Below are 24315 nucleotides of genomic sequence, written 5' to 3' on the forward strand. Positions count from 1 at the left end.
GATAACAATTCTGTGTTCCTCAAAGCGCCCCGAACCCAACACCCCGATCCACCCCCGCCCCCGCCAGCCCCTACTTGGTGTTTGGGGCCGGCTCAAAGGAGCCCAGGGCCTCCTCCCGATAATTTCGAGCCAGTGGAGAGATTTGGGGGCGGTTGATCCTCCCCCCCCACCCCCCTCCCCAGTCAGGTTCCCACAGGGTTTTCCTCCAGGCCGCTCCCTCTCCCCCAGAGGGGGTACCCCCTGCCCCGCCTCCAAGGTCACCCAACTTTTCCTCCCCGGCCCAGCACCCGCGGAGGGTCCGGGAAGGGCGGGGGGCGTGCCGGGGGCCCCGCGGGCCGGCGGGCTGGGCGCCAGGCCCCCTCCCCGCGGGGCGGGCCCCCGGCGTGCAGTATTCATTGGCCAGAGCCGGGCTGCGGGCGCGAGTGCTGATGTCAGGCAGGCGCGGGTGCGGCGGGCGCAGCGGCGGCGGCCGCCCAGCAGCCCGGGCTCGGGTGGGGGGGCGCCGAGTGGGGGTGGCGGCCAGCATGCTGCTCGGCTGCGGCTCGGCCTCCCACACCCGCGGCGCCCCAGTCCTCGCCAGCGGCGGCGGCGGCGGCCGAGCAGCGAGCGGCGCCCGCGTCTGCGGCGGCGCCGGGTCCGAGCGCGCGGCGGCGCGGCGGCGGGGGTCGGGGTCGCGGCCCGGGCGGGGGCCCCCGGCATGGCGCCGCGGAGGGGCGGCGGCCGCTGGGCGCTGGCGCTGCTGCTGCTCGGCGCCGCGTGCCTGATCCCGCGGAGCGCGCAGGTGAGGCGGCTGGCGCGCTGCCCCGCCACTTGCAGCTGTACCAAGGAGTCCATCATCTGCGTGGGCTCCTCCTGGGTGCCCAGGATCGTGCCGGGCGACATCAGCTCCCTGTGAGTGGGACCCCTCCTGCCCCCACTCCGCGCCGCCAGGGACTCGCTGCCTCCCGCGCGGGGACAGCCGGACCCTGACCCCACTCTCCAACCACTCCCTCCCTTTTTTTTTGTTTTTTGCGTTTGGGTGGGGGGCGCGCCACGGGACGTGGGTGGAGTCTCGAATCCCTGGGGAGGGTGGAAGGAACACGCCACCCGGAGTCTGTGTGTTTCTCCAGGTGTGGCCCGCGGGCCACCTGCATCAGACCACCCGGGGGAGCTTGTGTTAATGCAGATTCCGAGGCCCGCGCTGAAGCAGGGTCTCTGGAGGGGGCCCGGGATTCTGCCTTTGGCGTCCCCAGGTGGTTTCAGGGCACGTTAAAGTTTGACAGGCGCTGGAACAGGGGATAAGTGTGTGTGTGTGGGAGGGGGGTGGTGATGGTGTAGGGGCGTGAACGTGAGCAGCTGAACGTGACTGCAGGGAGTGCAAAGGGAAGAGGCCAGGCCTGGCTGTCCCACCTCAGTCCCGGGGAGGGGGTGCTCATGGTGGCCCCCAACGGCTTCTCCATAGGGCAGGTAGGGCTGCAGCTTCTGGGGGTGGAGGGGTTGCCCCTGTGGCCTGGAAGAGGGGTGCGGACAGGGCTGGGCATTGGGGTGGGGGCGTGGGGGCTGCCCAGCCCACTTGCCAAGTGCTGCAGGTCAGCCTGCCTTCAGGAGGGCTTCTTGCCCCTTTCCCAGCCACTCATTATGTTGACTGCCTTTTGAACCCTGGAGAAACTGACAAGATAGGGGCTCGCGCTATCTGTCACCTGCCTAGAAATGCTTTCAACTTGCCCTCACACAGCCACTCCAACCAAATGACCAGCTCTCGAAAGGTCTGTGGAAAGAGCTCTGGGCTCCTTTACTGCTAGGGAATATTCCTGCTTAACTGAGGCCCTTGTTCTGGGCTAAGGTGCTAAGGTGATGCCCCCTCAACTGAAGGGTGGGAAATCCCTGGGAGGTGGGGGAGAGTGTCCGCGGGTGCTGGCGTTCAGGGTGCTTTCTCTTGGGCTGTACTCTTCTGTTTCCCACAGAGTGTGGGGACCCCAGAGTGCCCTGTTGTGAGGCGGTTCCGGTTTGCATTTCCAAAAAGTCAGGAGAGTCTGGCCAGCAGGAATTCCCCTTGTTAAGTCCCTTAGACCAGCAGCTGCCTACTTGATCTGCATGCTAACTCAGTTGCTCTGAAATAATATATTGAAGTCCTGCTATGACCAGAAGGATGGGGGATGTCATGGCAAAACAGAGCCAAGGCCTCTTGCCCCCGTGATGACCGTTTCCTCTAGCAGATGGCATTGCTTCCCTCTGCACATTCAAGTTCAGGTGTCTCTGAGTTTTCCCCCAGGGTTTTCACGGTGCATTTAATCAAAAGTGCTCTGAGTGCCTTTCAGAGATGTGCTCCCCGAGGGGAATGCTTAATCCTACCCGGAGTTTCGTTGGCCAACATTAGAGCTGTGTCTACACAAACAGAATCATGGGCAGAGGTGAAGTAATTATCCATTTTCAGCCCAGGGCCTCCTGTAGTTAAGAAAAGGAAGTGAGGGAATTGATTTAAACTGACTGAGATAAAGTCTGTGAGAGGAGCTAGACTGATGTTAAAGATTTCTCTTGCTCAGACTAGTTTTCCCAGTGATCTGCTTCATTGGAAGATGTCTGGCCTCTTCTACTTCCTTGAAGATATTATCAGTGCTTCACTTCTGAGAGGAAGAGTCTGAGGTCAAGGTGGAGGATGAGGTCAATTATCCACCCTTCCCAGCACTTCCTAAAATAAACCTGGGCTTCATTTCGTACCTCTTTTGCCTTTTTTTCCATAGGAGCCTGGTAAATGGAACGTTTTCAGAAATCAAGGACCGAATGTTTTCCCATCTGCCTTCCCTGCAGCTGCTGTGAGTATGGGAAGTTCTCTCTGCAAAATGGGGAGGTGGGGGTCCCTTGAAGGGCATTCCTTGGGAGGGGTACCTCTGCCTCTTTGGTGTCAGTCCTTCCTTGAGTACCCAAGTGCCATGAGGAAACAGGGACTGGCTCTTTTGTGTTGTTGTTGTAATTCAGATTTTATTGCTTGTTACTTTTGTCATTCCGAACCATTTTAAGTAAACAGACATTGAGAAAATATACTGGGAGTGTTCACCAGAGGATGACAACATTGAGGAGGCTGCTTGAGTGTTTGACGTAAGGTACCACTGCCACCATCACTCCCAGAAATCCATATATATCATAGAAAAAGAGGAAAAACGGGTCATTGGCATGTAACTACTAGCATTCTTGGTAATTGATCAACCACAATAAGCCAGAACAGTCTTAGAAGGGGCTGGCTCTCAGTGTTAACTTGCCCTGTGTTGTCCCAACCAGTTGAGGCTCCTTGCTTGGTTTCCTTTCCTTAGTTTGGAACAATGTTTTCCTCGAAGACTTTATTGTAGATCCCGACACCCATATCCAGCAACTGGAGAGGTGATTGCCTTGAATTACGACCAGAAAGTTCTAACTGAACTGTTCCCTTCACTTTAAAAGAAAGCCTGCATTTAAAAATCTTAATGGTACTCTGAAAATAGGAGTTATTTCTCATTCACTGATGCCTTAAACTGTCAGGAGCATCCTACATATGTTATTTAATCATGACTTCATCCCTCTAAGGAGGGTATTTTTATTTCTCCATTTGACAGATGAAGAAACTGAGGCTCAGGGAAGTCAAATTGCAGAGCCTGGATTCTAACCCAGGGCGCAGAGCCCAAGTAACTGCATCCCAGCTCTGCTTAGCAAGCAGTGTCCAAGAAACTGTGGCAGGTGGCCACGCCATGCCCTGCAGCTCACATCAATTTATGGTTGCTGATGAAAAGAAATGTTCAAAAAGTAACTTTTAAGGGCAGACCAGTAATAGGCAAAGTCATGGGTACATAACTCATTTTCTTTATTTGTTCTGGTTTTTAAAGCTGAGATGATAAGCTTTGTGCTACAGAAAAATATGGAAAAATGAAACATAGATCACCACTCATTGTAAATAAAGTTAAAGTTGAAAGCTTTATTCTTGCAATGTTCTATGCCTATCATTTTTGCTTAATATGTTTAAACCTGAAGGGTCATAGAAATTGAATTTTTGTTAAAATTTACTTTCCATATAATGGAAATTCAATTTTAAGTGTTCTTTTGCTAAATGGACTTAAGTGGTGACTGTATACATTTGTATAGAAATTTATGTGAAGATAGGCTCTTCTGAAGGTTTCTTAAATTAATTTTTAAAATTATTTCTCATGGAAATGTATAATGTAGTAGAAAGGATTTTTTTTTTGTCCTTGCTGTGTGACTTTAGTCAAGTCACTTAACTTTTCTGGGGTCAAAGTTCTCTAAAATAGGGAGTTGGTTCAGATCCTCTTATCACTACAATTCCATGATCCTCTTATAGCTACAATTCCTTTTGCAGCATAAAGCTTTCACTGACTGTTTAGTTGTGTTGAGCATTAGAATGTTTTAAAATAACATCATATTTACCAAAACCCACGGGTAGAAAGGATGGACTAATGGGGATGACCAGAAAATCTGGTCTAAAGAAATCCACCAGCCACGGTCCATTGGCAGTTTCTGAGAGTTGGGTTGTGTGCCAAATGGGCCATTCCTAGGCTGAGAAGACGCTGGCTTGCCCACAGAGGAGAAAATAGCCAAAGAAACAGAAATGGCTAGGCTATGTGAATACATCTCCACATTGAGACCTATCCTTTATTTTCAGTTTGCTGAATTCTAACTCATTCACTATCATCCGGGATGATGCGTTTGCTGGACTATTTCATCTCGAATACCTGTAAGTTGTGTCCTTTTGTCTGTTTGCCAAGCCTGCGTTATCTCAGTAGAACCGCTGGAATGCATGCCATGCTGGACCAGAACGACTGCCAGAGTTTAGGGGTGGAGAAAATGGAGAAAACCCCATTCTCTTTTCAGCCCTGACCTTTTAAAGTTTACTTGCTTATAAGCTTGCTGGGCAGGAGGAGGTTGGAGACAAAGAGGGGGAAAGGAAACAAAGAAGGAAAGATACTTGTTCGTTCTCTGCTGACATTTAATTTGCCATGTAGTAAGCACAATTGAAAATTGAATTGGATATTTTTACGTCTCATAAAGAGGCATGGATTTGCTGATCAGCCAGAAATAGAGCTGAAGGGTTCTGAGGGTTACTTATTTTTATATAAATTTCCCATTTTTAATTCAGCTGTTCTATATCCCCTTTGCAGTATCTCCTGTGAGCAGCTGCTAAGGGTCTAATTTTATTTTATTTGCTCCTAAAAAAAGGTTATTTCTCTCTTTTTTTTTATGTGTAGTGTTTTTCACCTCATCAGTGAGCTCTACCCTCTTTCTGATTGTGATCTTTTCCCACTTTCATGTCTCTTTTCCTTATAAGTCTTTTCATTCTTCTCTTTTGTAACCTTGTAATAATATTAATCCTGCTATCAGATTGGATTTCCTTACCTAGCATCCAAAGGGATTTTCAAAGCTTTCTTTCTACTTTCTTACCTGAGGTCACAAGGTAGATGTTTGAAATCTAAACATACATTCTGGGCAAAAGAAAACTTGCTGCCGATTTTATGTCACAAGGCAGATGTTTGAAATCTAAACATACATTCTGGGCAAAAGAAAACTTGCTGCCGATTTTATGTCTTGAGGAAAGATGTCTCTGGAGAAATTTTCTCCAGAGTATACATAATGTGTATACTCTCCTGGTATACATAATATGGAAAAAGTGGGGCGACTGGAAAGTGATAAATCCAACTAGAGTCTATCAGAGCTCATAAATAGCCAAGGTAGGTAGCAAATACAAAGCAATTAGTTTTCTCTTACAGGCAGTTCATTTTAGTGTCAACATTATTGGAGAGAAGATTCGAAATAGGAGATTCGCTTATCGGTCGATGCTGAAGTCCATCACTAAAGAACCCTCTGGTTTTTAAAAAACAGGCATCAGAAAGTTCCCAGAGCAAGAGTCAGGCCTGTTTCCCTAACTAGTGGCATTCTGTTGCAAACCCTCTCCTTTGGACTGTCTCATCAAAGACCCACTTGTATTTGACAGAATGCAATAATATAAGGCAAAAGTTAATTCTCTGTGGCCCTAGGGAATAGCCATGGTGCATTCACTTCAGGTGTCCCAGCCCACAAAGCCTTTAAAGCATGGCCAGAGTTGCACAAGGTCCCATGTGTGAGCCCGAAGACATTGTAGCATGGAGTAGGACAGAGCCCTTTCCTGTCCTCATGGTTTTTCCTACTTCCTAGGGGCTTAGAGATCATGAAAACATCCTGGCTTGTCACCCATTGGCTTAGACATCTGACTGTGTAGGACATGATGAACTCAACTTTGCTGGCAGCCAACCTTCACAGCACTCTCCATCAGCCAAATCTTTAATATAGAGATGTAAAACAATGGACTCCCCTCAAGGGACAATGATATTAACAAATGTATTAACAGCAGATACTGCGAAATGTCAGAGGGACTGAGGAGGGAAATTGTCTGGAAGCGTCCCAGTCTTGCAGAGATTTGAGAATTTCTTGCCTTTGTATAATGCTTTCCTCTTCCCCCACCCCCAGATGATTTTTTTCTCCTGTTGCCAACTCTAAATTTGAAGACTTCCATGCCGTTTCTGGAAGGAGTGTAGAACATACTCCCATGTGTGCGTTCTTGCATGTCCATCTCCTATTCCCCCTTGGAGTCTTGTGTAGCTGACCTTATTCTCTGAGATAAATTTTTAAAAGTTCATGATGCTTTTAGATACTATTCAGAAATCATACCAATGTCATTTTTAGAGATATTAAGGAAAGAGAAAATTCAGTTTAATTATACTACTTTTCTCCTTAGATTCATTGAAGGGAACAAAATAGAAACCATATCAAGAAATGCCTTCCGTGGCCTGCGTGACCTGACTCACCTGTAAGTCCTTTTAAAGGTGTTTCCTAAAAAAATAAGGGGTGAGGGTGGGGTAGCAGATGTCTTTGAGCACCTGCTTCCCAAGTACAAGGTCCCCGGTTCAATCCCTGTACCTCAATAAAATTAAAAAAAAAAAAAAAAGGATATAATTTTCAAGTTGCCCAAGAGATTTCTAGGTTGTTGATCAGACATCAGTCCATTCTGGTTGCTCACACCCTTGGCATTTTTATCTTCTCCATCATCCTGAATCACCTTTACAGACCCCATGGTCCTATGTCGCTTAGCTACAGGTGGGAAGGAAATTAACGTGTAACATGCACCTACTGGGATACTTAGGTACCTTCTCCTCTATCTTTCACAATAATCAGTGAGTGTCCCAAAATGCAGATTGGTAATTGAGGATTAAATGACTCATTAAAGAATGTCAAATGTAGGATTGGAATTGGGACAGAGTAGAATAGAGACATTTTCATGGTTCTTCTAATTTGAATGCAAGTAGCTTTTTCTTTTATATCGGATTAATCTTTGGTTTAAGCTAAGCTCTCTGGCTTCTTTAATAGCTCTCTGGAGAAAAAATGAAACGAATTGATTTGAATTGGCAGATCAGAATGACGCAAGTACACACACTTCCCAAATTTTTGAAACTAAAAAAATCACACCTGAGTTTATAAAAATGTAAAAACAGTCATTGTTTTGGTAGGAGTAATTTTTTAGCCAGGAAGCAGATCCTGGTTGCATGATAGATGTTTTGTATTTGAAGAAGATAACACATCTCTCATCTCCATAGTCCACCTCACTGTGCTATAAAGAAGATGGGGGAAATTGGAGGGTTTAAATGAGAGTGTTGGGCCAGGGTGGTCGTGCCTTCAGTGTGGGGACCCCTGACGAATAGTGTGGCTATAAATCAGCGAGACAGTCACTCACACTAAGCCCGGACATTGGGCTGGATGTGTGTCAGTGGACTCAGTGAGCCCTTGATTCTGGATTGCTAACAAGCCAAAGCGCTGCCATGAGTTAAAGCTTATAGAGTAAGGAGATGAGAAAGTAGAAGTGGGAGGGCTGAATATGGAGCAGCAGTTGATCCTGGAGACAGTCACATTTCTGTTTGGCACTACTGCTCCAGGCTTGCTTCTGTTCCTGTAAAAGCCTTGATTTTTTTTTTTTTTTCAATTCAACCTAAATGCCAAGTCCCCACATGCCTATGGAGGGTATGGATATGGGTGTGGACTCACCTAGACTTGGGTTCAAATTTGAAGGCCACCACTTGTTAATATTGCTTAGCCTTTTTGAGCCTTGGTTTTCTTACCCTTAAAATGGTCCTAGGATTGCTGTACATCTTGGATTAGTGCTTGCTTACAAAGCATCCCTCATATCACTTCTGGTAAATGCTTAGGTGTGATTGTTTTATTATTGTTATTGCTATTGTTATTGTTATCATCATCATCATCATGCCGAGTAGCCCTTGCAGTTGGGCCAGACACAGTCTACTAAGAAGACAGCTGTGGGTGTCTGGAGAGGAACAGCTGTGGGCAGATAAGTCCAGTTTCCAGAAGCCAGAAATGAGGAGCTTTGTTTTTGATCAAAGGCTTTGGGCAGATTATGAACCTAAAGCAAAACCCATGAGACTGGCTGTGTGGACCCAGATGGCCCCTTTCATTTGCCCAATGGTTCCAGTCCCCTGCCTGCGGGAGGGTGTGGATATGCAGGTATTGTGTATAGATGTTTGTCTGCCTTGGTGCATGGGTGTCCATGGGTGTGTGTACTCAACAGTTTGCGTGTGCGTGCTTGTGTATTTGCACACACCACCATATGTGCTTATCGTGTGCATGTGTCTAAGAGGCACCTCCTTTTCTGTGGGACATGGCCAAACTCAGAGGGGACAAGGGAGTCCTTGCCTGGGTCCAGAGCACCTCCTGATGTATGAGGGGAGAACTAGGCCTGTCCCAGCAGGTGTTACCTCCCTGCAGTCAAGGCCACAGGGAGCCCCTCTCTCCAGCTTTCCAGCCTCATTGCCCTGAATGACCTCTGTACCGCAGGGGTCTCAGTGGGCCCACGTGCACACCCAACATGTCCTACTGCTGAGTTTTCCTCTCATGCCTTGCTTGGGATGCTGTTCCTTTTGCCTTTGGTCGCCTGGAATTTTCATTTCCTTTCAGAGTCTGGATTAAGATCTGTCTTCCCCCAGAAAGTCATTCCTGATCTCCTTCCCCACCCTCCTGTAGCCCACACCGTCAGCCCCATGCAGCCAGCACTCTTCTGCAAACACTGGCTAGATGGCTTGGTGCCATTTCATGGTTTTTCCCTTTGTCTCCCTGTTTTAGTTTCCTAGGCTCCATTTAAACATTGAGAATCTATTAGCTCACAGTTTTGAGGCTAAGTGTCCAAATCAAGGCATCATCAAGGTGATGCTTTCTTCCTGAAGACTGGCCACCAGCCATCCTCGGCTCCTCCACCACATGGCAAGGCTCATGGCGGCAGCTGCTGGTCTCTCTCTTCTCTTCCAGGTTTCATTGCTTTCAGCTTCTTGGTTCTACCTCTCTCTCTCTCTCTCTGTAGTCATTCCATTTATAGAGGACTCCAGTAATAGGATTAAGACCTGTCCTGACTGAGACGGGCTACACCTTAACTGAAGCAACCTCATCAAAAGGTCCTGGTTACAGTGGGTGCACACCCAATGGAGTGGATGAGATTTTAGAAAGTATTTTTCTGAGTTACATACGGATCCACACCACACACTTCCCAACAGTGTCTAACATAGAGCCAAGCAGGCAGGAAATATTTCTGATCCTTTCTCACTGATTTCTGATTGATTGCTTATAGACCTAGGTTTTCCATGTGTACTCTACTTCCGGTATTAGGGTGGACCTGTACTAAGTGATTAAAGCATTTAATATATTGTTTAAAGAATGAGCCACTCCTTTTTTTTTTTTTAACCTCTGTGCAAAGAGATGGCATCAACTCTTAAGAGTTGGCTTCTCTGCTTAAGGAATTCACTCTCTGGAATTAGCTTATTTCAATTAAGCATAGGATTTTTGTCTTTCATAAACTTTCCTGACACCTTCAGACTCACATACATATGTAAAGAAACATAGATTAGGTTTCCAAGCAATGAAGGAGCAGGGTCAATCTCTAACTAAAAACTAGGGTGTTCCTACCCCCACACCCCCACAGTCCTCTAAAACCCCGGGGATGGAGAGCTGTTAAGTAGAATTAGAAATGAAGGAAGTGCCATGAGTGTGTAGACAAAATGAGGTGGAAAACTAAGATGCTGTGTACTGAATGTGAGTGGGGACGATTAACCCATCTAAATAATTCTGTTTTCTGAAATCTCAATGGAATACTTGGCATGGTTACTTCTTTTGGTCTTGATTAGTCTGTATATTTTTATCATTTCAATACAATAACTCTCAATGAGCTAAAAATTTTAGTTAAATAGTTAATCTTTAATTAGCAAAAAAAAAAAAATGTTTGTACTTTACTTGCCAGAAAAAGTGACCATTGACCAGAAAAAAATTAAAACTAATCTCCCATCTTTTATAATTGCACAAAGTGACTTTGTGTATACTCTGGATAATGCCTATTTTCCAACATCTTTAAAACCTGAATGCACAAATAAACCATTTAGGAAAGAAAGATAAAACAATACATGAAATTGCATTTTAATTCATTTGTGGTTACCGAGATAGGAAGGAATAAAATTCAGAAACTTTGGGTGTCCTCAGATTCAGTCGATATCTTGAAGCAAGTGTGTTTGGGTTTAAGAAATGGGCTCAAAGCTTTCCACTAGGCACAGGGTGGTGGCCTACAGCTGTGTACCCCAGAAAAACATGTTCTTAATCCGTTCCTCTGGGTGTGACCCCATTGTAAATAGGACCTTTTGATGAGGGTACTTCCCTTAAGGTGTGGCCCAGCTGAATCAGGATGGGTCTAAATCCTATTCCTGAAGGCCTTATAGAGAAGGCCCCAAAAGGGAAGCACGGGGAGCAGCCAGATGCTGGAGGTCAACAGAACCCATAAGAGAAAGGAGAAGAGGCATGCATGGCCATGTGACAGAAAAGCCAAGGAACCCCGAAGATGGCTGGCCGGCCAGAAGATACTGACTCCGGGAGGAAGCAAGCTTTCTAGCCTCTGAATCCATGAGCCAAGAAATCCCTGTTGTTAAGCCAACCCATTGTCGGGTTTTGGTTTTAGCATTTGGGAAATTAAAATAGCCAGCCAGTCAGCACTAAGGTAGAACACCCATTCCTTTAATTCACCTTTCCAGGAAGGGTCATTTTATTGCCTTCACAGGTCCATTTCAGCTATGCTTTTAAAGGACTTGTTCCTGAGCTGTCTACATCACTATCATTTATGTGTTTTGCTGTTTGTACTTATATATGTAATAGAAAAAAAAAGTGGGCAAAGTTTTTGGCTAGCTCACACCAGAGCATGGCACTTGTGGGAAATCACAGACTCAACGTACATCGTTTCAATACCCAGCATCTTTTCTCTGTCATCAGCCCTGCGGGACGGATGCTCATCCACAGTGGGATGACGACCAGGCACTGCAAAATCCTGAATCATCGGGGAAAGATTTGCTCGAGTGCATTCTGGTCTACTTCCTGGTGGTGGGAGAGGACTAAGACATTTAAGAAAAAACCTTCGGCACTAAGAGCTAAAATGCCAAATGGTTGCTGGTCAACCTTCATTAATGGGAAAATGAAGTTGATCACAATAAATCATTCCCTAAACTTTCTGGCAAATTGTGATATTGTTATATTATCATGAAGGGTTAGAACTCAGTGTTGTTATGTAAAGGAGAATTTACTGATTCCTTGCTCAGAGTCCCAAGTGACAGAATTCACTTAGGTGGAGTATTAGGAAACTTGTTGGGTCAAGACTGTTTTTCTTTTAACACTCTCTTGTTGATGTATAATTCAGTCATTCAACGAAGACTTACAGAGTATCCTTCTGTGTGCCAGGCAATTTTCTAGGAGCTGAGGATGCAGCAGTGAACAAATAGACAAAAACCTCTGTCCTCATGTTGTACAGCCAATAAACAGATCACTGAAGTTGTTATTATTTATGTTATAAACGGCGGTAGTGCCATGGAGATCAGCAAAGAAGAGAAGGAGGTGTGCAGAGGTCAGGGAAGGTCTCACTGAGATTACAGTTGAGAACAAACCTAAAAGAAGTGATGGAGTGGGCCATCTGGGTGTCTGGGGGGAGCATTTCAGCAGAGGGAGCAGCAAGTTCAGAGGCCTGGAGTTGGGAGACTGTCTAGCCTGTTTGAGAAAGAGTAAGCAAAGGAGGTGGGTGTGACAATCTGAGTAGTGGGAGATGTGGTCCCCTAGGCAAGGAGGAGTGGAGGTAACTAGACATGGGAGGGCCTCATAAGCATCAAAGGGACTTTGGCTTTTATTCCAAGCGAAACTGGGAAGCCTTGGAGGTTTACCAAATGTGCATAAAGAGCCAAATAAATGCTCTTTTAAAAAACAAAGCCGGAAAGCTTTAATTGCAATCCCAGCTTCTATACTGTTATCTATGTATAAGTAAACCCATTTCTTTATCTCAGTATTGATGGCCCAAGCCAGAAATTGGACCACATTGTGATGAAGAGGTTTAGAGCTCCTTTTTAAATCATTAGCATTATTTAAGCGAGCTCAGAGTGACAGGGCACAGACATGATAACGACATTACAATGTGACTTTTTGTTCTAGTTCTTTGGCCAATAACCACATAAAAGCACTCCCAAGGGATGTCTTCAGTGATTTAGACTCTCTGATTGAACTGTAAGTAATGAAAATTAAGTTTATGTGTGCTTGCCAGTGTGCCCAGTTAATCATGTCTTTAAACCCTCTCCCCCTTTACTGCATTTTTTATGCGGTAGCTAAAAATCTATAATACAGCACTGCCTACTGGGAAACAGCATCTAGTTGGACTTGGGCTGGCTTTTGCCATTTTATAATATACTTAGTACATTAAGGTCAATGGCAAATTAGGCTGCCTGGGTGGGCCAAGATACCCTTCCAGCACCCTTATCTTCTAGTGCTGGTCACTGCTTTACTGGACAGTTTAACAAGAGCATAAGGTTTCAGTAGTGTTTGTGAAAATTGTCTTCCCTTAATGCCCTGTTTTTGTTTATGAAAACCTGTGTTTGGAGTATTTCTAGTATCTTTCCTCCCACCACTACCACTTTCCAGCCTGGTGTGGTGACAGATGAGAGGAGGTTTGGAGAGATGATGATCTGTCAGCACTGAGAGTGCTCCGTTTGCCATAGAGTTAAAATCATGGGCCCCAGGAACTAAAGTCAGTGCCAAACACAGGGAATAGGATGCATTGAATACAATTGTTTTAAAAAGATCTGATTTAGGGGTATGAAAAATATCAGGATGTTAACAATTCTAGAATTTCATATTGCTGCCAAACTGTTTCGAGCATATCTCTTTCTCTCTGTGTCTGTCTGTGTTTTGGTTTTTAGAGATTTAAGGGGCAATAAATTTGAGTGTGATTGCAAAGCCAAGTGGTTGTACCTGTGGCTGAAGATGACGAATTCCACTGTTTCTGATGTGCTGTGTCTTGGTCCACCGGAATACCGGGAAAAGAAGCTAAATGACGTGGCCAGCTTTGACTACGAGTGCACGACGACAGGTATTCGGAAACCGTATTGGCGAAAATTGATGTTAAAGACAGTCCTTTTGTTCTTCTTTGAGAATTTCAACAGCGAGGAGGGAAAGTGGATGTAAAAGTTTTCTATCAAACTTACTTTAGAGAGCACTTAGATATTCTGAAAGCAGTGAATCGATGTGGTAAGGAAAATATCTCAACAGTTTGGAAGGTTTTTATTTTTGCTAAGTGTACCGGCTTTGATTTTGTTTCTTTACAAAAGTCAAAGTTCTGTAAAGTCTTTTTTTTTTCTTCAGACCAAAGTATAAACCTGTGAGTTTGACATAAGAACATTCTGTAAATCAGTCTAGATTTCGGGGAATGTCAAAGCCGAGAGACCTAAATTACTAAATTTAGTAATTAAATTACTAAGTTACTCTATTGTTGCTCTTCTCTTGATTCGATAAGCTGAAGTCTCTTGAAGATTTAACTAATAAATACCAGATTTTTATATCTATAAATCATTTTTGTAGTTCCATGTAAAAAGAGATAATGCAGTAAATTGTAACTCAGGGCCCAGTAGGATATGTAGTTGAGCAACTAGTCATCAAAGAAAAAACACTCACATCCAGGGAAAAGTGTAAAGAAAGCTTGACTTTGTTTTTCAGAGCCTGCCTCAAGGTTTTGTTTTATACATTTTTTAAGTTATAAGATAAAATTAAAATATTGTTTAAAGTGTCACAGCTTGGAGAGAACAGGTGACTGTCTCCACATGAAAGGCTAAAAAGTCAGGTTTTCAAAGAAAGAGGATCAATTGAGTGTCTGCAACCTCCTTTCCAGACTTATAAAAATAAACATTTAGGCTGAAAGTTGGTATCTACAAAGCCATAAGGTGTGCCAGGGGGAGAAGGCATGAATGGGAACTCAGAAAATAGTTACAGAAACTCAAGAGACAAAGCAAAACGAAAGAAAACCCAAGAACAATCACATTTAGATCAATCCCTGCTGCCACCCTCGAAACAAATAAACAAATGTCTTACCCGAAGCGGTGCTGATGCAAAATCCTAGAAATTGGTTGACTTCTGTAAAGGATGTCTACTGAGGGTAAAAGCTTACAGGTACAAGGCCCTAAAGAGTCCAGCTCAGGGTACCGTAAGAGGTACTTCTTCACCAAAGTCCTTGGCCACATGTTGGAGCAAGATGGTCCAACATCTGCCAGGGTTTAGCCTTCTTCTTCCTCTTAAGGCTCCTGGGCCCAGCTTCTTCCATCTCAGCTGTAGGCTGGAGGACTCATTTATTTCCTGGACTTCTTAGCACTCAGGGCTCTGGTCTCTTCAGCTGCAAACTATCAGGTGAATGACTCAGCTCTCTCTGGGGCCCCAGCATCAGAGTTGTGTCCTCTGCAGTGTCTATGGAGCTCGCTTTAGTCCCATGTCTCTTCCTCTGTGTGAGTGTCTATTTATATAGCCCCCCAAGGGGGCGGGGAGTCAACCCTGAGTCACCCTAAATGATGTGGTCGAATCAAAGCCCCAATCTTGATTTAATCAAGTAAACCTAAAACCTTTGAATTTAATACACTCAAAGGGTATCACGCCCAGAGGAATTGACCAATTTACAAACATAATCTTTTCTCTTTTTCTGGAACTTATAAATAATATCAAACTGCTACAACAAACAAAAACCCACAGTGTAAAAATTATTTCTAGCTATCTTTCTTTATAGATAAGGGACACTACAAGACCTGTTCTATCTGATGGAAAAACTTAAATCTCAAGGAGATACCCTTTGACTGGGGGCTTATTCAGTTGTGTAATTGGCAGGTGCCCTTGAAACAGCTGAGGCCACTACGAGGTTATTTATTGTACTGTAGGGCCAGTGCAATAAATCAGAGGCCATGGCCAATGACATTTGCACAGAAAGGTGGCATTCAAGGCCATTGAGTATTAAATGCTAAACCTGAAGTTGGCCGAGGCACCTCCCTGCCTCTTTCTCAGTCTTTCAGAGAGTTCTCTAAACCCTGGGTGAAGTCAGCAGCGTTTGCCTTGTTCCGTTCATACCTGGTCATAGTGTGTGAAGACTTAGTTGGTTTATGAGGGGAATGACAGGGGCTACAGAGGGCCTTGCAAACCGGGGATGATTTGTCTAAGAAAACATGTTTTCCGACCTTTGAGTGCTGTGGATGGTTATGAAAATGGTCCATTGTCAGATGAAGAAGGGAGGTGGCTTGGAATGAAACCTGCCCGAAACCCAGACTCTCTTTGCGCTGTGTGCTGCCCCTGAGCCTGGGACTTTCTCTGTCTTCGTCTTGGCTAACCAGTTTCTTACTAACACTGACAAGGTCAGCATGAGGTTTTCTAGTAACAGGGAGATGATTCTGTCTTTGTTTTATCTTGAACAAATTAGCTCATGCTCACAATTTCTGCCAACACGACACACTCCTAAATCTGTAATCCCCGCAACATGAGAACTAGGTCAATAAGTTGTGAGTTTCTGAGCTATCTTCTGCTCACACTTGGCCTTGTCCTCTCTGTGCTTTATTAAAGGCCTGGGGGAGGAAGTGGAAGATGGAAAGTCCAATCCAAGCGTTTGTAGTGTGGTTATAATAGCCTCACTAAAGGTTTGGGAAGAAGCACATTTTTCCAAGTACATTCCTTTCCTTTTAGTTCAGATTTTCAGGAAAGCATCTGTTCTTCAGGTAGATGCCTTGCCCTGTTTTTCCCGTGGAGAGGAAAGTCCTCTTATCATCCTGTTCCTGGCAAAGGCTTGTAATTAATACTGTGAAGCCGCCATTGGGCTGTTATGGCTCTTTAGATGAATCGCCGTCCTTCCATCACCCTCAGCTCCAAGTCTATTTTTAACCACCTCAGAAATCCCTGTTTCCTACTGAAGATTCTCCACGTCAGGTGGATAATTCACTAAAACTCCTTAGAGGGAGTGAATTTTGCATCCTAATTGTCCTGTTAGCTTCCCTATTTCAGGGCTGATGAAAATGCAAAGAGAAATAATGCATTAATGTGCAGTTTCTCTCCCAATGGGATCGGCATCATGTATAATTTATTTTCTGCCAGTGCTATATATAGCTATGCAAAAACCTATTGATTCCAGTGGGAGCAAGGACTGAATAGTACGAGTCCTACTGACATCATGAACTTAATCCAATGTGAATGAAAGCGGCGGCTCTTTTTTCCAGAGAATGCCATTAATACTTTAACGCTAGTAAATTGATGTCATATCAGTCTGTGCATTCTTTGAGATCTTTCCACAATGCATGTGTTTTTGCCATTTGTGAAAGATGAACTAAGGGAGTGAGGGAAATTCACACAAACATACACACAAGCCCCTCCCATACACACAAACATACGCATCAGTCATTTTCCCACTTCTCTTCCCTCCCTCCCTCTCTCCCTCCCTTCCTTTCTTCCCTCCTTCCATCTCCTATGAAGAATTATATTTATAATACAAGTGACTTAATAGTCTATGCTATACCTGACAGAACATATTATGAATATATGAAATATTATGAAACTGAGGTTTTGGCAAAAATAGACTAAAATGGAACTATTCGAGGCTCTTAGGTGAGTAAAATGCTCTCTATTTTGGCAGCTATTTTTCATTTGGGGAGTCTTTAACACAAAACTTAAACTTTTGGGTCTGCACTTTAAACGGCCTGCATTTCTAAGCTAATTTTATGCTAATGTTTCTGAGAGTTAAGAGCACTATTGGGAAACGACAGGCAGGAAGGAGGCGAGTGAGTTATGAGCGTCGTGGGAGCGTTTGGAACCTTTGGCAGATTTGGATTAGGCGAACGCAACCCGAGAGCCAGGAGAGGGGGTTAGAGCCCTCTCCGCTGTCATTAAGATGATGCAGCTGTGTTCCCTGAGTCCTTTCATATTCTAGGAAAGGGAGCCCACAGCAGCTCCTCCCCTTCTGCTCTTTTTCCATTTGTCTACTTGTGAACAGGGAAAACCAAGCAAGGTCTCGTAAAGTCAACAAGTGCTTTTTGGCATCTGCGCAGATTCGGCCAGTACCAGCAGGAGTGAACAGAGGGGGAGATTTTCCTGTGTGTCGTCTTCAGCAGAGCAAAGCTGTTATTTTGGGGGAGGGGGAAGGCACTCACACAGGCTCCATATTCTCCTTGTTACATACAGGAAACCATGGAGGGATTACCAGACAAGCCAGAGTAGTAAGCACTCACCTGCTCTCAGGAAATAGGCGATATCCTCCTTTTACTGAAAAGGAAACTGAGGCTCAAGTGTCTTGGCCAACGCCACAGAGTTAAGAGTGGCAGACGGAGAGCCTGAAGCCCCATCTGTCTTGCCTAAGAGCCCCAGCTTTTCACCAGGGCACTCTACTCTCTGGAAGGGGAGGCAGGGAGGTTACTCTGACGGCTGCAGCCACCTCCCTCCCCACCGCCGGGGCCTTAGTCCCCTCCTGCTGCTTGGAGGAGTACTGAGGCAGCCTGCTCTTTGCTCCCGGAGCCTGCCTGCATCATTCATTCAGCCGCCCCCACCTCCACTCCATCCCCATCCCGCCCCCACCTCCAGAGGTCCTCAGGTCTTCAGAGAGGACCACAAGGGCAGGGAATCAGTACATCAACAAGCATCTATTAAGCACTACCGTGTACCCCGAGTGAGGTGTTGGGCACCTCCAGAAGTGAATGTGGATGGAGCATTCCCCACAGGCCAGGCACCGTTTGAAAGGAGTCTGAAATCACAGTATATGATGAGGAGACTAAAGTGGAGGAAGATTAAGGAACTTGCACAGCCCCTGCATCTTTATCTTAGATGAAATGGAAACTGCCCTGAGATGGGGCTGGCAGTGGCTGGGACCAAGGTGGACTGGCCTTTCTGAACTTTCTTGGACCTCAGGTCCACACTTACAAAGCACATACTATGTACCGACCCCTGAGATAGGCATTATTTTACCAATGTTACCGATCTGTCCCTGCCGTCAGGCCTGGGGGGTAAGTATCGTTGGCCACAGGTTGTGGGTCAGTAAACTGGCCAGCACCCGGTCTCGGGGGTTGGAAGTGGCTTCATATGGTTGGACTCCAGGCACAGTGCTCCTTCCTGCACAGCACGCTGTGTGCATTCCCTGACTCTAGCCCCCTGCCCCTGCCTCCCACCTGCTCTCCCATTCCTGCCCACACTTCCCACCTCAACCCTTGCTCAACTGCTCTCACATTCTCTCCTGCCTCGATTCCTTTTCTCTCACCCCTTCTTTACTCATTACTGAGTGGTCCCTTATTGCCTCTCTCATCTGTCATCTTTTAGAAGGCTTCCAAACCAGCAGTTGTTTCTTGAGTGGGCGCTGTGTGCTAGGTGCTGTGGGAGGCACCCAGCAGTTTAGAAGCCAGTCTGAACCTCAGCGAGCCCTGGGTTGAGGGGACGCACCCTTGCCGGCTGTGCGATGATGGCAAGGCACTTGCCCTCTCTGGGCTGCAGACTTTGGTTCTGTAAAAAGGCTCGAGACTCCAAGAGCCCCTCTGTCACTCCAAATCTCACTCTGAGGTTGCTAGGTGGGGAGTTCTATCATAGGGAATCATCAGAGAGAAACAAGGGTGCATGGTTATGAGCCCAGGGGTCGGGGAAGGGCCACGGTCAGCGTGGCAGTGGTCAGAAAGACCCTGCAGGGGAGATGGGTGTGAGGAGAATAGAGGAGGTGAAGGGGAAAGCCAGGGTCTCTCATGGGAATGACTTTCCTTAGCCAGGCGCCCACCACCTCCCCACATTTCACCCAGGATGCACCTGGCCCACCAAGAGTGCGTGCAGGGCTCACCTCTGAAGAAAGAGCCGCTGACGTGCAGTTACTTTTCCTGAACTTCGTTTGCGGCTCAGGGGAGCAGGACAGTCAAGAGCACTGACTTTCCCTAAGCGCAGGCGTAGAGCCCAGGCCGAGCGAGGAGGCCGCGAGCTGCTGGGAAAGCCTCGCAGAGCTCCTACAGCGGCCCGTTGAGCTGCAGAGCAGCGTAGACCAGTGCTTCCTTATCCCTGCACCCAGTCCAGGCACCCAGGGCCAACACTCAGGCCAGCTTTCTCCATCTCAGAGGATTTGGTTTGGTTTCCAGAAGCGCGGAGTGCAATTTTGGGATTGGTGTGATTTGGGTTCTCCAATTGCCGTAGGGTAATACCCAGCAGGGGTAATAAAAAGCCCGGGAGAATAAAAGCAGCAGGAAGATGGGCCCCCTTCTCAGGTAAGTTTGAGAATCACCCGAGCTAGTAAAACCAAACAAGTTTCTTTCCTGCTTGGGCAGCTCTGAGGGCTAGAAACACAGCATTTACCAAATGAATTTCAGGCCGGCACCGCTTCACAGAGTAGGGAGCCCTGACCATTCTAGGAATGCCGCTCGGTGGCTTCCTTTCTGTCTTGCTCTTTGGAAAAGTAGGACTCAACACATTTCTTTAAAACAAGGAGATCCTTTAGCCTAGCTTGTGGAGTTATTTATCTACAGGAAGCTGTATTCAAAGCTGTGCACTCAGGCTGGTAATCTTGTGCAGGCCAGAACCCTTCGGGAATCTTCCAGAGTAAACTACGCTGTGATGTCGGTGTTGCTTCTCCCCTGTCCTCCTCCTCCCTCTGCAGTCCTTTGTAGAACGTGTGATAAAAAGGCGATCACAAGAAATTTTATGACGTTTATTTTTTTAAACACCCGTTTCCAGATTTTGTTGTCCATCAGACTTTGCCCTACCAGTCGGTTTCAGTGGACACGTTCAACTCCAAGAACGACGTGTACGTGGCCATTGCTCAACCCAGCATGGAGAACTGCATGGTGCTGGAGTGGGACCACATCGAGATGAATTTCCGGAGCTACGACAATATCACAGGTGTGTTGTGGCTTTGAGCAGATTGATTGACCTAACTTTAGCATCACCTAAAGCCTGCCAGAGAAGGACCGTCCTCTTTCCTAACGAGGGAGAGCTTGGGAAACAAATTCCAACCCAACCTCATTGTCTGTCCAACTTTTTCTCAGCATGGTCAGTTATTGGTGAGGACAGAAACCTCAGGAGGTGATCCTATTATTTCTGGTGAACCTTTTGAAAAGGGAGAGGGTGATGGGATGGGATGCATCTGAGGCAGGCACTTTCCAGAAGTCACATCGTCTACATATCAATATATGTGTGTTTACATAAATATTATATATGCTTATATATAATATATGTGTATATATAAATATAAAATGCATTTTATGAAATGTATATATATTGTGTTAGTTTGTCACAGCTGCTATGACAAATACCACAGACTGGTTGGCTTAGACAATAGAAATTTATTGTATTAGAGACTAGAAGTCCAAAGGTAAGGTATCTTGACTTCTCTTGACTCCTCTCTCCTGCTTCTGTGTCCAAATTTCCTTGATTAGGGACTCCAGTCACATTGGATGAAGGCCCACCCTGATTCAGTTTGGCCTCATCTTCAGAGGATCTTTGAAGATCCTATTTACAAAGGAGTTCACACCCACAGGTCTGGGCACATGTCTTTGTAGGGGCCATGATCCAATCCACAACCTACGTTTTTGTGGCTTATGCTGCTGAATGCTAAGCCTTCTCCACCCTGAACTGAAGCAGTAGGCCTTTTGGACCTTTCCTCTTCCTAGATTTACCCTGTCTTCAAGCCCCTTGCCACATCTTTTGATTTCTGGTCCTGTCACTTACAGTTTCCATGGGCCTCCCTGCTCAGTGTCACTCACAGATTCTGTGAACCATCATCCTTTTGCCTCTTTGTACACATTGTCCATTGAGACTCTGAGCAGCCGAAGCCGAGGACAGAGTCTGGGGTGCACCACTGAGGCCTTCTCCTGACTGCCCCCCAGAGTGTGGCTGTGCTGACTTCCCCTCTTAGGGTTTCCTGTCGTTGCCCAGGTATTCATCTTGTTTGTCCTCCATCCTGACCATGAGGCTGATGTAACTGACCTGGTCAGATGCATTTCTTTTTTTTTTTTAAACATGGTTTCTATCTTTTTTTAAAAAAAATATTTATTTCTCTCCCCTTCCCCCACCACCCCAGTTGTCTGTTCTCTGGGGCTATTTGCTGCGTCTTCTTCTTTGTCCGCTTCTGTTGTTGTCAGGGGCACGGGAATCTGTGTTTCTTTTTGTTGCATCATCTTGTTGTGTCAGCTCTCCATGTGTGCGGTGCCATTCCTGGGCAGGATGAACTTTCTTTCCTGCTGGGCGGCTCTCCTTACGGGGCGCACTTCTTGCGCGTGGGGCTCCCCTACGCGGGGGACACCCCTGCGTGGCACGGCACTTCTTGCGCACATCAGCACTGTGCATGGGCCAGCTCCACACGGGTCAAGGAGGCCCGGGGTTTGAACCGCGGACCTCCCATGTGGAAGGCAGATGCCCTAACCACTGGGCCAAGTCCGTGACCTCAGATGCATTTCTAAAGACCAAATATTTTCTGTCTACCAGATTTCCTTAACATACCTGTCTTAGTTTTCCAGGGCTGCTGTACAAAGTATCACAGACTCCTTGGCTTGACTAGAAGTTCAAATCAAAGTGTCGGCAGCACCACACTGCCTCTGAAGTCTGTAGGGTTGGGTTGTTGTGATGTGCCTTGGTTTGTGGCATTACTCCATCTCTGCCTCTGTCACATGGCCATCATCTCTTAGTTTCCCACTTACTGTGTCCAAATTTCCTCTCTTTATAGGGTACCAGCCCTGGTTTAAGGCCCACCCTAATTCAGTGTGGCCTCATCTTAACAAATAACATCTTCAAAGATCCTTTTTCCAAATAAGTTCACATTCACAGAACCAGGGGTTATAACTTGATCGGTTATGGCCTATCTTTCTAGGGGACACAGTTCAACCCATAACAACACCCATCTGGCAGTCCTCTCAAAAAAGTTAACATGAGCCAAGGTGATTGCTTTGTAAACTCACAACTTCTCTAATACAAAAAAGAAATTCTGTGAATGAATGACATCTTCAAGTTAACAGGAGCCAAGATGTAAAATAAAGTGCCTCTTTCAGAAATGATTTCCACAGAGCTAAAGCATACTTTCCAGAACCCTCTACACAACACAGTCCTACAGAACTTCCTCTGATGATGAAAATATTCTTTAATGGGCTGTCCAATAAGAGAGCCACTAGCCACCTGTGGCTGTTGAACCCTTGAAATGCAGTTCGTGTAACTGGGGAACTGGATTTTTCACTGTGTTTAGTTTAAATAAATTTAAAAGATTTAAATAGCCACTGGTGGCAAGTGACTACTATGTTGAACAGCCCAGAAAGAATGTTCCATCATGGTGTGAGGTTCTAGGGGAGAGTGGAGCTCTATTGCTTGTTCCTACTACTGTCGCCAGGTCCTAGGGATCACTGCTTTCTTTTACTCAGTACATACAAAATAAGAATCAAGAGATCCCTAAATCCAAGCCTTGGGATGTGATCCGGTCAATGCTTCTTTCAATACTGGCAGGGGATCCCAGTGTCTCAGCGCTGCTGAAAAGGGGCAGATTTTTAAACAAGTAGACAGGGTCAAAATAACCTTTTTATCAAAGTGAAATCCGGTAAAAACACCAACTTTATAAACAGCACCACAAAGGCCTAATTACTGCCCCGGGAGAGGATTTCCTTTGGAGGCTCCCGATGTGGAGTTAGAGCAGCCTTTTAAGGTTGCAGTCCCACGAAGCCTACCTAGGTAGAATTTCCAGATTGGGAGGCTTCTGGTAATCTCTCAGGCACCAAGTGGCTTTGCAGCAGGTGCAGGGACCGGGAGGGAGGCGAGAAGAGTGTCGTTTTACCCTCGGGGAGAAGAGCTACTAATGAGCCTAATCTCTCCGCACTGAAGGTCTAGAGACACATCCGGATGCTCCCACTGCTCTCAGGCCATCTGGTCTCCTCTGCTGAGCTCACATTCCTGGGAGCAGCTGCTCTGTTTGGAAATGCAGATTCAGCGCAGCAGCGCAGGTGAACCTGCCTAGGGTAGCCGAGGCCTTGCGGCCTCGCATCAAAAGGGAACGGGAGGTGAGACAGGGGCTTTATGTCCCCGTGTCCTACCTGCCTCCCCCCCCCCTTTTTTTTTTTAATGACTTGTAAAATAGGTGAGAGATGGATGAAGTGGCCCTGTGCCTTCTCTCTTCTCCTTTGCCGGAGGTGGGAGTGGAGGGAAGCTCTGCTTTTGTGCAAGGAGTGGTGTTTGTTACCGGTGTTTGTTGTGGGGCTGGCTGAGCACCCGTTTATCTCATTGGGAACTCGCAACAGCCCCTGGAGTTATTACTGTGGTTGCCTGCTCACACATAGAGGACGGAGCCCTCTTTTCCAGAGAGAGGTGGCGTGCACGTACACCTTGAAGAACTCAGATGTTGGAAAACAAGGGACACCGATTATGTTCTTGACTCCCTCAAGAGCTAGGAGGCACCAGTAACCTTGGGAGCTTGTAATGTGGAGAGTAGTTGTACCTTCATGTAGATGTTGTGAGGGTCCAGTGAGTCCTAGGTACAGAGCAAATGCTTTCAATGCCTGTTTCCTTCTCCCAACTTTTTACAAATGGAGAAACCAAAGGCTCCGGCCTGCTGAGTCACTTCCCTTGATCTGTCACCATCATCTCCACCCCCTCCCTCCCAGGTTTACCTTCATAGGAAGGGATGGCACTGCCCTCCACTTGCCCTTCTGACAAACTGCTGGTGGCCTCCCCTACTTCACTGTCATTCATTCATTCACAGAATTTCTTTTTTGTATTAGAGAAATTGTGAGTTTACAAAACAATCATGCATAAAATATAGGATTCCCGTACACCACCCCACATTATCTTGCATTGTTATGAAACATTTGTTATTATACAGCTGATGATAGCACTTTTTTATAATTGTATGGTTTTTTTTTAAACAGTAGTCACCTTTGATACAATTGATGAAAGATTATCAAAATAGTTCTATCTATTATCCATTATTTACATTGGGTGTAATTTTCTTATATACCACTCTATTATTACCAC

The 24315-nt window shown here is 46.0% G+C and overlaps 1 protein-coding gene across 1 annotated transcript in view; it reads left to right on the top strand.

Moving 5' to 3' along the window:
• Positions 1–628: 628 nt before the first annotated feature.
• LGI2 (leucine rich repeat LGI family member 2) overlaps positions 629–24315 on the top strand; it is a 34378-nt gene continuing 10691 nt past the window's right edge. Inside the window, exons 1-7 of the mRNA XM_058300267.2 lie at positions 629–891; positions 2721–2792; positions 4625–4696; positions 6731–6802; positions 12499–12570; positions 13260–13429; positions 20044–20208. Of these exons, the coding sequence (XP_058156250.1) occupies positions 698–891; positions 2721–2792; positions 4625–4696; positions 6731–6802; positions 12499–12570; positions 13260–13429; positions 20044–20208 (817 nt within the window). The 5' untranslated portion in view covers positions 629–697. The remainder of the gene's footprint in view (positions 892–2720; positions 2793–4624; positions 4697–6730; positions 6803–12498; positions 12571–13259; positions 13430–20043; positions 20209–24315) is intronic.

Source organism: Dasypus novemcinctus, chromosome 1 (genome assembly GCF_030445035.2).
Source record: "Dasypus novemcinctus isolate mDasNov1 chromosome 1, mDasNov1.1.hap2, whole genome shotgun sequence".
Taxonomy (NCBI): Eukaryota; Metazoa; Chordata; class Mammalia; order Cingulata; family Dasypodidae; genus Dasypus; species Dasypus novemcinctus.